The 13661-nt window shown below is 44.0% G+C and overlaps 1 protein-coding gene across 2 annotated transcripts in view; it reads right to left on the bottom strand.

Annotated features, from left to right (window-relative positions):
* FRMD4B (FERM domain containing 4B) overlaps positions 1-13661 on the bottom strand; it is a 253901-nt gene that overhangs the window by 164256 nt on the left and 75984 nt on the right. The window contains exon 1 of one of the 2 annotated variants that reach the window (XM_034997610.1): positions 10023-10308. The exons of the other annotated variant lie outside the window; for it this stretch is intronic. Coding sequence (XP_034853501.1) covers positions 10023-10184 — 162 coding nt within the window. The 5' untranslated portion in view covers positions 10185-10308. Of the gene's footprint in view, positions 1-10022; positions 10309-13661 lie in introns of those variants that run through there. 2 annotated transcript variants of the gene reach the window in all.

Here is a 13661-nt window from a genome sequence, read left to right as displayed (position 1 = left end):
TGCATAAGAAGATGAGGCACAGAGAGGTCATGTAATTTGCCCACGTCACACCGCTCTGAAATGACTGTGTTTGGAGTTACATCATGGTCAGACTTGGCACTCATATAACTTTTAGCATGATTACTTCAGGCTTAGAATCAAGTCTGTGCAAGGAGTCCCCATTTTCCCAACCCAAAAGCTACCATTTCTCAACCCATGTAATTTTTAACCTTCCTACCATGTAAATGTAAGTATTATTTATTTTATCTCCTGCATTGGTAAAGAAACAGGCCCAGAGCAATTAAGCAGCTTGGCTCAAGGTCACACAGCTGGTAAGTCATGAAGCCTTGATTTTAAACCAGGTCCAGCTGACTACAGCTCATTCTATTTCCCTATTTTATCAAGGCCCTTTTCTCTCTCAGATAATAAGCATCTAATCACATTTTAATGAGACAAACTCATTTCTATAAAAATATTTGCTGGCTACATTACCCAAGGGTAGCATGATGCTTGTAATTACTGGGTCTCCTTAGCAGTTGCAAATCTCAGGGTCACATCGGAGGAGAGCTTACCCAGATGAGAGAGACAGCCGTCAGTGGGGTCCCATAGCCTGCGTGCATGAGAGTCTAGGGGTCAGGGTTGAGAAGAAGAAAGTTTAATAGCTTCGGTTGCAGAGAAAGAAAGAAAACAACTAAACAGCTGTGAGCATCTTTGCTCTCGTGCCCGAGTCAGAAGATGTCAGTCTCAGGATAAAAAGCTGCGCCATGCAACCATGGGGGAACAGTGTCTCTCTGCAGTGCTCAGGGGCCCCTGTCCTGCTTGCCACCCTAGCCTGTAGTTCTTAATCTGGGGTAGAGAGGAGGAAGGAGGAGCACAGACTTCTGCAGATTGTAAGGGTTTCAGTGGTTCCTCATATACCTAAGACATTGAGCACACCGCACATATAAAGATAACGATTTGCCAGGCACTAATCCGTCCATCCAACCAACCATCCATCCGCACATTTATCTAACACTGCTTACTGAAAATAGCAATACAGTGAATTTTGATAACGGTCCTGGGAGAGAAACACTTTAAGTGAGATGCTATAATTTATCTATATTTTACAGCAGAAAAAAAAATTTGAGTCTCAGAGAACTCATACGGGTAACAAAAGGTGAGTTAAGATTTGAATTCACAGGCAGCCTGAGTGTATCGACTGCATTTTTGAGTGCCAGGCTATGTTTCCACCCAGTGTTTGCTGAGTGAATGAGTAAGTGAATAAACCGATAAGATTCTATTTTTATGAGTTGTTTACCTTTTCAGAAATAAAGCAGCAAGTCAGTGGCAGGAGGCTGAGCCTTGGAGTCAGCCAGAGCACTGTTCAAATTCCAACACCGTGACTTATTAGTTAATAAGTATGTAAAACCAATAAAGTGGGGTTCATGATATCATCCTATAGTGCCGTTACAAGGACAAAGAGAAGGCACGATATCTCCTAAAGCTAAAGATCTTCTGTACATACCCCGGAGAAGTTCTTGCTCATAAGCACAAGGAGACAAACATAAAAATTTTCACTGCAGTATTTTGAGATACTGAAAAATGGGAAATGACCTAAGTATCCACCAACAAAAGATCGGTTATATTTATGCAATGGAATATCGGGATTGAAGTGAATTTAGAGACAAATCCTCAAAGCTTGTTGAGAGAATAATAAGGTAGCAGAATAATACATCTTTATATAAATTTGACAGACACAGAAGTAATATAGATTGTTTATATATATATTTTTAAAGATTTTATTTACTTGACAGAGAGAGAGATAGCGAGAGCAGAAACACAAGCATGGGGAGTGGGAGAGGGAGAAGCGGGCTTCCTGCTGAGCAGGGAGCCCGATGTGGGACTCGATCCCAGGACCCTGGGATCATGACCTGAGCCAAAGGCAGACGCTTAACGACTGAGCCACCCAGGCGCCCAGATTGTTTATATATATTAACACATACAAACATATGTGGCAAAATTATAAAAACATGCCCAGGAATGAGAAACACAAACTTGGTGGTAGGATTCTAGAGAGATAGACAGGAGAAGTACAAGAGTGGTTTCAATGGATTCTACACAATTTTATTATATTTCTCTTTTTTCCCCCAATTTTATTATATTTCAAAAATGTATCTAAACAAACATGGCAAAATATTAAGATGTCTTAACACTGAGAGGTAGGTGCATGGACTTTTACTCATATTATCTTTTATATTTTTCGATATTGAAAAAATCCCCTAAGGGTTTTTTGTTTTATTTTAAGATAACACATGCAAAGTGCCAAGCACAAGGCCTGGCACACAGTAGCTACTAGATAATTAGTAGCTATTAGCCAAATCAAGGCAGTGAGACTATAGAAAAGCACCAGTTAAGGAAAAACAGTTATTTAAGCAAGAAGCTTTGCCCAAACACAAAATCCAAGAGATTGAAAATGATTAGGACATTGGGGGGAAATGGCACAATATAATTTATCACATGTATCAGCCTCTTTCATGCCAAGTTTATTTCAAGGATGCCCAGAATTTTTATCTGTTACATATGACCACCTATAGGCACACATATATGTAATCACATATGGATGTCAACTTGAATTTTTTTCATGAGCGTTTCATTTCTGCTTCCTTCCCCTGCATTACATATTACCTTGTCTACAAAATTTAGAACTACCTCTCTTGTTTCCCATTCGAATCATTCACACTTTTCCACAACCACCAAATTGGACATCCCCAATCTAATGCTCATAACAAACACAGTGGGAGATAAACAGGAAGTTATCCCATGTTGCAGCTCTACCAAGATGAGCCGGTATAAGGAAAAACAAACGCTGATTTGAAAAGGCAGGAGAGTCTATTCTTAACTTTGTGTTTTTCAAGCTGTGCAACAGAAGTTCCAAAATGCTTCTCAAAGATACGGAGACCGATCTTGTTGATTTTAAATATACAGTCTTTTACAGTCTTCCCATCATGTGATGTGATGGGCTAGAACATTAAGATAGTCTTCTTTCTTAGTTTTGGGGATCTCGGCATCTCAGTTCCTCGCCATAAAACCCTAGGCTTTGATTACCAGAAAAGATGGCAGATGAATTTTCTCTGTGATGATAAGGAGACTCGTATTTCATTTATCTGCCAAGTTTCGTCTCCTTTCTGTAGGTATTACTGCTATTAACTGACTCCATGGCTGCCTGATCCCTTCAACAGGGTAGGATCCAATCAGGAAACTGCTCTGAGCGGCAGGCCTTGTTCTAAAATAAAGCCAGATTCTACATCCTTCACATCAGTGCAATCCTTACTCCCCACTTCCTTTCCGTGGGCCCTTCCTCAGTTCAGGCTTTGATCCTGGCACCTGTTGGGCAGGCATCCGTAGAAGATGCTGTGATGTGCTGTCCAGACTTATTCCCTCAGTTGTCGGAAGCATTCTGAGCTGACAGCTCTCAGCCCCCTTTGGGGACTGCCCTCCCTTAAAGAGCTGCCTACGTCAAGGCCACTCCACATTCTCAAGGGCAGCCCACTTCTAATGATGTGTTGATGTAGGTTGGGGGGAAGAACAGCCCTCTTGTTCCAGATGGGGACAGCTCTCTCTTCCAGAGCTACCCATGAGGGCAGCTGAAGCCATTGTTGAGCCTGAATTATAAGTAGCCCAATTTCTCCTCTGCTTCTCCTGCTTCTTTCTAGTCCCTTCTACAGGTGTTGATCACAGTGCGGTCTCTAGTAAGCATCCTGCTTGCGAATTTGTTTCAGGAACCAAATCTGCATCAGCCTTCACGCGGTACCATGGTAGGCTCGCTTTTCCTAGCCCCTGTGATTGAGTGGGTTACATAATCAGCTCCGACCCATGACCTTCGAGAAGTCACATGAGCTACTTAGAGACCAAGCACTTAATTGCCAGTGTAAAGCCCCGAAGAGCTCTTCACTCTCTATCCTGGTAACTGGTAATGTGCAGGAACGTTCTGTGAACCTCAGTGACAGTGATGAGCAGAGCTTAGAGACAACCTGTGATTGGACAAGTAGTGTGAACCAAAAACAAACCTTTACTTCTTTAAGCCATTAGGATACTGGGACTGTTTGTTGTCAGAGCGAAACCTCCCCTCTCCTGACTGATACACCTGTATCACTGCAACAGCCTCCCAGCTCCCCTTCCCGCCTCCACTCTGCTACCTGCTCCCAAATCTATCAGCCTCACTGCTGCCAGGGATGGGTCTAAATCAACCTCTCCCCTGCCCCCAAAGTTCTGAAGAAGAAAACATCAAAATCCTAAAGTAAAAGATCATTCAAGTTCAGACTTGAATTATTCTCAATCAACATCTCTGTCTCTGACTCCAACTCCCTCTCTCTCTTTCTCTCCCCTCACCCTCTCTCCCCATCGGCCTTAAAAACCTGTTTATAATCCCCCCAAAGCCATGTTTTCCTATGCCTGAAATGCCTTTCTGCCTTTCTTCATCCATCCAACTCCTCCTTGTCCCTCAAACCTCAGCTTGAGAATTACCTCCTCCAGGAAGCCTCCTTGACTCCCTTCCCCTCCCTTTTTGCTTTAATCCAGTCTGATTTAGATCTCCTCCACTGTGCGCCTAGAGTTTCATTTCCTTAACTATCTCCCTTCCTTGACAATAGATTCATCAAGGGCAGGAAAAATGCCTATTTTGACTTTGTGTCAAAAGCTAATGCCTTGGCACAGTAGCAGAGCTGGGGTAAGCACTTGGATCATTATTTTAGGTACAAATAAACCAACAAGAGAATGATTCAATCTCTAACTCCAATCATGTTCTACAACGAAGGACCTAGTACAAGTAACCTGAACACCCATCCTGAATATTTGTTCACTAATTTCCTGGCGACTAGGTATTTGATGAGAAAATTCTTTCATATTCCTTCAAGTTCTATTTTTTTCTACAAGTAAATTTTGGACTTTTTCTTCCTCTCGCATTCTCTACCCAGTATGTTGCTTTTTTTCTAGTGTGGGAACTGGCAAACTTTCTGTAAAGGACCTGACAGTAAGTATTTTTAACTTTGTGGCCAATATAGTCTTTTTGTCAACTACTTGGCTGTAAGTAGTTAAGGCACAACGACTCAATTCTGCCACCGTAATGCAAAAGCAGCCATAGACAACATGTACATGAATGAGCAGGGCTGTGTGCAACTAAAATTTTATTTACAAAAACGGGAGACAAGACAGTTTTCTCCTGTGGGTCGCAGTTTGTCAGCCCCTCTTCTAGTCTGTGTAAGAGTGAAGGCTGGGGACAAGCAAAATATACATGGTTTGAGATGCACACAGGCCACAGAATGCTCAATGGGGAACTTTTCTTTTGGGGGAGTTGGTCTTTCCCAGCCAATGTAGTGGGAGGCAAAGTTCATGTGTTACCAGTTTATGGATCATCAGGGTCTTGGATATAGAGAGATTATTTCCTTAGAGACCCTAATGGGAGCTGTCTATGATCTCCTAGAGTTTTTGTATTGGCTTAAACAAAATTTGGGTCTACTGTATGAATACAAGAGCAAATCCCAAGGCTCACCCTATACACAGTCTCTCTTCCTTAACATCCTTGCCTGCAAAGATGGGAATTTAGTTTCCAGAGAACTAGTATCACTTATAAAAACAATAGTAATTCCCTTAGCCTTACCCTTCATCAAGGACCTTCTATGGGTCTGGTGTTAAGTACTATACATACCCAAGAGCTAACATTAATTGAGCATTTGCTTGTGCCAGGCAGGATGTTCAGTGTTATAGATATTATCTCATGAACTTTTCATCCTGCCCATTATGCAGGTACTAAAGTTCTCCCCTTTTACCCAGGAGGCTCAAAGAGGGAAAGCAATTTGGTCAAGGTCAAAGTTGCTAAACTTGGAGCCTACAGCCTCTGCTTGGTCTGCTCTGTCTGCTACCCCTCGGGGCCAACTGCCTGCCTCAGGGGAGCTGACCCAGCCTCTTACAGTCACTTAAATATCTCAGATTCTGTCCCTGTTACCTCCTGTTGGAAACGACTCCATTCAGGGTTAGCAAGAAATTCTATCTTTGAGGTGTTGGGGATGAGGGGAAAACTTAATCCCAAGTAGCAAACTGAGGGCTTTGTTAGAACGTGTCACACTGAATAAAAAGCAAAAGGTGTTGATTTTTTTCAACCACATTCTCCCATCATTTTCCACCTCAGTTGTTTGTTAAACTTAATTAATTGCTATAACGGAACCCATCCAGGCAAGATATCAGCAGGAGAGATATATGGCTGATGAATCAGCTTTTAAGATTTAGTCCCAAATTGAAGGTGAATGTCCCAGCCTGCGACTTTAACCAAATTCAAACCTTCACTCATAAAGTAAGTCTTTGTTCAAAGGCAGCCCTAGTACAGCTTCTGCCTGCTCTTTATTTAGTCGTGTTACTACAGAAATGCCTTATAGCTAGTCTCTTAATTATTCATGGTTTTTGGCAAATTAAGTCTCATGCCTCTCCAGTATCTAGACGTAGAGGAAGTGTTCAATTCCAAAGAAATTATGCCTTCCCAGCTGTACCAGCCAGGCAATGATGTTGTTGCCAAATTCCGTATGAATAGGTGGGGGATCTTATTTCACTTATAGTATATGAATAAACAGAACACCCCCAGGGAACTGCGAGGTATTTCATGTAACGAATATCTCCTGCACCACCCTTATTTCTCTCTGGAGTGACTGAGCCCTGGATTTCCCACAAAGACTATTCAGCCCAAAAGCAAGAAAAATGACACCTTTTTTATTATCAAGATGATAAAAAAAATGGGGTCCAATAAAATATGTAACCCTATGGTGTTTCCAGTTCATGTGCCAGTAAACCGGGCAGTACCACTGAACATTGATTTAGAAATCATAATTATTAGATAGCAATAAGGGTGTTTTAATGATGAGCCCCCACCCCGTTAACTTGAATTACTGTGGCAAAATACTTGGAAATGTGTTTGCCATTAATCTTTGTACTTACCTAGAAAAATAACTATTTTGTTTAAAGAGCTCTAGATTTGAGATTCTAAGAAGGCAGGTGCAGTGGACCTTGCGGATTGCCCCCCAACCGAGCACTGACCCTCCCCCATTGTTTGGCAGCTATGTGGTCTGCCTGGGACTAACCTCACGCCCAGCTGCAGAAATGGGTCTGCTCCCCCACTGGCCTAAGCCCATCAGTGCAATTAGTGTTTCTCAACAGTTATATTCATTATCATTGTCTTAAGGAGTCTTGTAGATAGTTTTTTGTTTGCTAGTCATCCCCACCCCCTGCAAATTCTAATGCCGAAAGTATACTGTATATCTGTTTAGGTATGTATATCTGTGCTTTATACACAAAAAGAGTACGATTTTTTTGTGCCCCATTCCCACTCCCAAGAAATAATTGTTGCTTCTTGGGGGTCCTATCACTCTCACTGAGAATGCCTGAATTATAATCCCATTCCCTGTGCCATTCAGTGCAGGCACTGGGGGTGGGTACCAACCCTAAGTTAACCTAGCAGAGCGCAAACTGGGAATTTTTTTTTTTTTTTTGATAGCTGGTGGAGATGAGAAATGTTTTTTTCTTTCTGGATGGGTTCATATGTGGATCTCAGCCATGGAACTGCTGCAGCTATCTGCTATCATGAGGGAAGAAACCAGCTAAAGCAAAAGCCAGTACATGAACAAGACAAGGCTGAAAGAATCATGGGCAACAAGCATCGTGCCTGGATCAAACCATACCTGAAGTTCATTCAACTACTAAACATTCTGGTTTGTCATAAGTCCCTTCTTTTTATTTTGTAGGTTAGAGTTGGGTTTCCTATTACTATAAATCCCAAATGACAGAGCAGATAACATTTATTGAATGCTTCCTAAACTCTAGGTACTGTGTTAAATATCTTACATGTCAATTAATTCTTTCATCAACCTCTGTGATTAGTACTATTATATTTCCCATTTTATAAATGATAAACTGAATCAGGATAAGATAAAGTAACTTATGTATGATCAAACACAGGCAAAGGTTGGATTTATCCCTGTGTCTGACTTGGAGCCTAAGGTATTAACCACTTTATTTTACTGCTTTACAATTCTATACAATTTAAGTCACTACTTTCTTGCTCAGTATTTAAAAGGCATTAATGAAAATGGTGTTTCTTTGCTAGCAATTAACTTGTGTTGTGCAATTAAGAAACCTATGAGTCTCCCAAGTTTTAAAATATTTTAAGAATTCTTACTTCTCCCAAAGCACAAGAAACTTTAAACTTAGAGATCATTTCCTACTTATGACTATACTCATAAAAATGGCCACCATTATATCAGATGTCCTTTCTTATTATCATGAGAAGGTACTGGCTCAGTCACCATCCCTTTCACAGAAGAGAAAACTTACAATTTAGTAGGATAGTCCTTCAAGTTGCTGTTTTGCTTACAAATAATGATTGATAAAACTCATGGAAGGGGGTCTCAGGATTCAGGAACCTAACCTAATTAGTCACTAACAGCAAAAGAAATAAGCTATATGTCCCCTGAACCTTGGAGAGAGATGCATAGAGGCTGTTTGGTTGGCTCTAATATTCCTGTTCTCCTTTTAAAAAGTTTCTCCAACATTAAAAAGCAAAAACAAAACTCTATGGGGGTCACTTCTCCTACAGACTAACGCAACAATGATTTCCCGAAAGACAAAAAGGCTGAGAGGCAGACACATCTGGCTCTAAAAGGCTAGGTGATCTGTGTACCGTGGCCAGAGGGGATATGTCCACAGCTCCATAATACTCTCAACCCCCACAGGCTGTCCTGCATCTCAGCCTGGCTTTTGGATTCACCCAAAATGCAAGACATCACAGACATGTTCTCTAAAGCAGAAGTCCTGAAAGCATGAAGTAAATGCTGCTCACATTGTAACAAGGATGATTGGACATCAATGATGACAAGGGGATGCTGATTCTTTACAAGCCCCCCCCCCCCGCGACCCCTCCACCATTTAACCTCAGGTGCTGCTCTTTTCATTTTGCTTGATGGTTGGAAGACTACAGCTTGTCAAAACCAGAGGCTTGATCACATAGAGGACTCAGTACAATGAGATATAAATGATAGCCATAGTGGGCATGCGGTCAGGGTAGGGGAAATCCAGGAGCTGTAACAGAGCTATTTCCACATCACAGGGAAGGAGACGTGATGATATAGTCCCATAGTAAACACTAGGTATAATCTTCCTAAATGCAATGCAGATTTTTTTTTAAACCTCGAAGATATTAACCAATCCAAGCAAAGGACTTTTAAATTCACAAATGACTGTCAAAAAAAAAAAAAAAAAAAAAAATCCAGGGAAGCTGCAGTCCCAGAGAAAATGAATGGTCTCCTAGTTGAACAAAGTTGCTGCATTTTTTTGCCTGCAGGACGGGACCTAGCAGAGAAATAAAGAGGCTGTGTTGTGTGAGGGGAGTAAACCCGAAGGTAAGCATTCCAACCTTCCACCAGGCAACCCCTCCCTACCCTAACCATCATCCTCCTGCAAAGTGTTCACAATTTGCTGTCCTTCCTCCAAAAGCCAGTAGACACAGAATCAGCTTTTCCTGGCTCGGCCTTGCAAGTTGGGGCTGCCTGATGGAAAACCGAAATAAAATCAAAAGAAAGAATGCAAATCCAGCAAGGCCCCTCTGACCGAAAATTGGTGTGAAATCCTTGGTCCTGAAATGCTCCCCCCCTGCATCCACCCCAATAAAACGAAAAAGGAGGAATCATCTGAATGTCCAAGTCGCTTCCCGCAGACCCTCTGCTGCAAAGCAACAGCTTTCTTAGCTAAGTGCCAGGCAGTACACCATGGCTCTGTAACAGATGTCTGCAAATGCTGGTACTAACTCGCAAGTGTCCCCGTGCCCAATGGGGAAAAATCACAAGCTTTGTCAGGCAACAGTTATCCACAGATGCTGAACATTTGACCCAGGAGTCAAGCAGCCCGCTAGGAGTTTAAAACAAGAGAGGTGGAGGGAGAGAGAGAAGCAAATCATACAGGTGGAACCGGCTTCCCTAGAGCGCCCGGCATCCTGCGAAGGCCCCCGGGCGCCGCGCGCCCTGGCTCACCTGGTACACGTCCCGCAGCCCGCACCACGTCCGCAGCACCTGGTGGCAAGCCCGCAGTCTCTCCGTGTACCATCTCCGCAGCGTGGACACGGTCAAGTTCCACACGAAGCGGCTGCCGCTGAACAGCAGGTCCTCCACTCCACACATGAACACCGAAGCCATGCCGCCTCCTTCCCTGGGACCCCGGGGCGGCCCGGCTCCCGCAGCTGCAGCCTAGCCCAGCCCCGCCGCCGCGGGCCCGACCGCCGAGGCTCCAGCCGCCGGCTTCTGCGGGCAGCCCGGAGGGACTGGGGGGGGCGGCGGGGGGGGCTGTCAAGCCTGCCACCAACTCGTCTTTCACCGTGCGTCCTGGCCAGCCTCCGGCGGCATGCCCCGGGATTGGGCGCCCGCCAGCCAACGGCTGCGGCTGGCACACAGAAGCCCAGTGTCCACCCCCGCCCGCTGCTCTGGCTGGCAGCGCCGAGCGAGCTGCGCTAAGCTCCGCCAGGCGAGCCCTCGGCGCTCCCCGGGCGCGGGAAGCCCTGGCCCGCGAGGACTCCCCCTGGCGCTCCCCGAGTGCGCTGGGCAGAGGGGGACGTGGAGCGAGTCTTTGCAGGCAAAGACGAGAGCTGCATTTCAGCGCTTTTGCTTGCACGTTCTGCAGATACGCGCGCGCGCGCGCACACACACACACACACACACACACCAGCCCAAGTCTCCTAAACCGCTTTGGGGAGCATCTTACTTTACACTACAGGGGCTTTGCTTTGTACACGCTGACATATACCTCTGGGCAGCCACAGATGCAGGAGGGAAAAAAAAAAATCCTCCGAAGCATCCCTTTGGACCTCACTTCCCTGGGGGAACAGCCCTGAATGTTTCCTTGGTTGTGCTGGAGGCAGGAGATGAAGACACAGTCTCAGAGCAATAGTGTCTGCAAGGCTGCACAACCCGCCGCTGCTCCTCATTTGAGGGTCTCCAAGAAAATGCCAACCTGCCCCTTGTTGCCAGCCAGAGGGAGGTTCCCTCACCTCTGCACTGTGCTAATTCCAATGCAGCAGTCGGTTCATGAGAAAAACAAAGAGTGTTCTTGGTCTTTAGCAAATAGCTTCCAGTTACCATGTGCTGGAAAATAGAAGCTCGCAAGAATCCTTGGTTTGGTTCTGGAAAATTCAGCCTCTGGATATGTCTAGCTGCGGCTGCCAGCACAAAACAGCACACAGGTAGTTTATTCCTGACTCAAAACTGAAGGAAACTGTTTGACCACTCATGAAGTCACCGGATGATTAAAGTTCTGTTGTTGTTGTTGTTTTAAAGTTCTCCCTCTGGAATTGATATTGCCTAAGGCATTTGGGAAAAGGAAGCCCCACATACCACCAGTCTCTGTTTCCCTTTATTTTTTTTAAAGATTTTATTTATTTATTTGACAGAGAGAGACACAGCGAGAGAGGGAACACAAGCAGAGGGAGAGGGAGAGGGAGAAGCAGGCTTCCCGCCGAGCAGGGAGCCCGATGCGGGGCTTGATCCCAGGACCCTGGGACCATGACCTGAGCCAAAGGCAGACGCTTAACGACTGAGCCACCCAGGCACCCCTCTGTTTCCCTTTAGAATGTGTGTAGAATTCAGTTCCATATAATAGTATAACATTTCTTATAGCAAAAGCACTGCAGCAAATTTCAAGATGTTGTTTTTTTCCTGAATCCATTTGTAGGACAATTGTCTGTTTTATTGGTGGTTTCACACCTGGGCTGTTATCTTGGCTATTAAGTGGCAGAGAAGTAAGGTGCCAAAGCCTTTCTCCTGAACTAGCTCAGAAGGCTTCAGAACAGATTATCGACAAGCTGATTTAGTTTTATTTCAGGTTTCAAATGTGCCTTTGGAATCTTACTTCAGGTGAAACTCAGAACGCAAAAATGTGTTCTCAAAGTGCCTCTTGTTTTGGAAGTACCCATAATCAGGAAACTTTTAAATGACATTTCCCTTATTACTTTTTACTTATTCTTATTACCAATAAAATCACCGAAGAGTTTTTGTTGAATTAGTTCATTGGACACAGACCTGATTCAAGATTTGGAAACAATTCTTTGCGGTAAGTCTACCCTATGGGCTCATGAGTATGCATTCTGACGATGTTTTCCAACACAATGTCACAGTGTTTCCACAGAATCAGCATATACTAGGTCTTACGGAATCAAAAGAAACTGAACTAAGTATAGTTTGAAAATGAAATGTCATCCTTCTAATGGAAAACTACTGAACTTCAAAAATGGAGTTTTAGTATGAGTGAATGGAGGTGGTACATTTATTTAATGATGCAGTGTGACTGTATTCTCGGAAATGTCGGGCAGCAAAGGGAATACCAGAATAAAACCTCCAACAGGTCAATTATCTCTGTCTCATGACACCATGCTCTCAGAAGAGATGCTCTAGAAACCGGGGCTGTTATCTCTCTGTGCACAGGTCTAAAGTCAGTGCTCAGTTCCAACCTCAGGCATTTTCATTCCAGACTTTCAAAGTTGGTGCTTATACTATTTTCTGAAAAGTGGGATGTGGTGTCAGGGTTCTCAAAGTGCGGTGCCTGAACCAGAAGCATCAACATCATCGGGGGAACTGGTGAGAGATGCAAGTTTTCAGCCCGCTCCAGAATCAGAAACTCTGGAGTGAGGTCAGCAATCCCAGTGCTCATACAGCCTCTGGGGGATTCACACTAAAGGGGGAAAAGCACTGTTGTAGGGCATGGTTGGCAGAAGCCAAGTCTCCTACGAGAAAGACACCTGACTTAAATCTCTGCCCCTTAAGACCTTGTACAAGCTCCTAAAACCCACAGAGCCTCAACGTCCTCATCTATAAAATGGGGATAATATCAGTATCCACTATCTAGGGTTTTTGGGGAAAATTAAGTAAAAGATTCCATATAAAGTGTTTACTGTAGCTGGCAAGGGGTAAGCATCCAAAGAACAAAAACTACCATCACCACTCCACCCAAATCATGAATTGTTTCAATTTTTTGTATGCAGATAAAACAGAAGGTGAGTGTTTTGGTTTTTTTTCTTAATTTCAACTCATCATCTACATCTATTTTCCTATCCCTTTTTGTGGGTTGGAGGTTACAGTTGGTGGTGATTTGTTGGCGGGGGGGGGGGGCAATTCTGTCACTTTCATTCAAGTTCCCAAAAAGCTTTCTGAAGCTCCATCTTCCCCAGCACAGCCAACCTTTGCTGGGGGACTTGGAGAAGCCGTGGATGCTCAAAGCTGGATGCAAGACAAATAAAGACACCAACGTCCACACTGATACACTTCTTACCCGAACAGTTTTCCTCTCCTGCAGAAGAAGTTCGGAGCTCTAGGACAGGGAAGGAAGGGTAAGTTCCTTCTCACCAGGGACCAACAGGGCGGGGAGGGGAGGTGGCCACTGAACCCAGATGTGCAACCGTGGAGAAAAGAGCAACCCAAGTGTGGCATCATTCTTAAAATGGACTAACCACATGGGACAAACCAGATCCCAGGCACACACCCTTGAGGCTGGCCTGAAATTTCCAGTGGAAAAGGAGCTAAATCAAGCTGGCTTCAGAATTATCTTGCTCATAATTTCTTTCTTTCTTTCTTTCTTTCTTTCTTTCTTTCTTTCTTTCTTTCTTTCTTTCTTTCTTTCTTTCTTTC

The sequence above is a fragment of the Mirounga leonina genome, unplaced genomic scaffold, assembly GCF_011800145.1.
Source record: "Mirounga leonina isolate KUSES-001 unplaced genomic scaffold, KU_Mleo_1.0 Mir_94, whole genome shotgun sequence".
Lineage (NCBI taxonomy): Eukaryota > Metazoa > Chordata > Mammalia > Carnivora > Phocidae > Mirounga > Mirounga leonina.
Note: the sequence above shows the minus strand (reverse complement) of the source record. Positions and strands in the feature narration are given on the sequence as shown.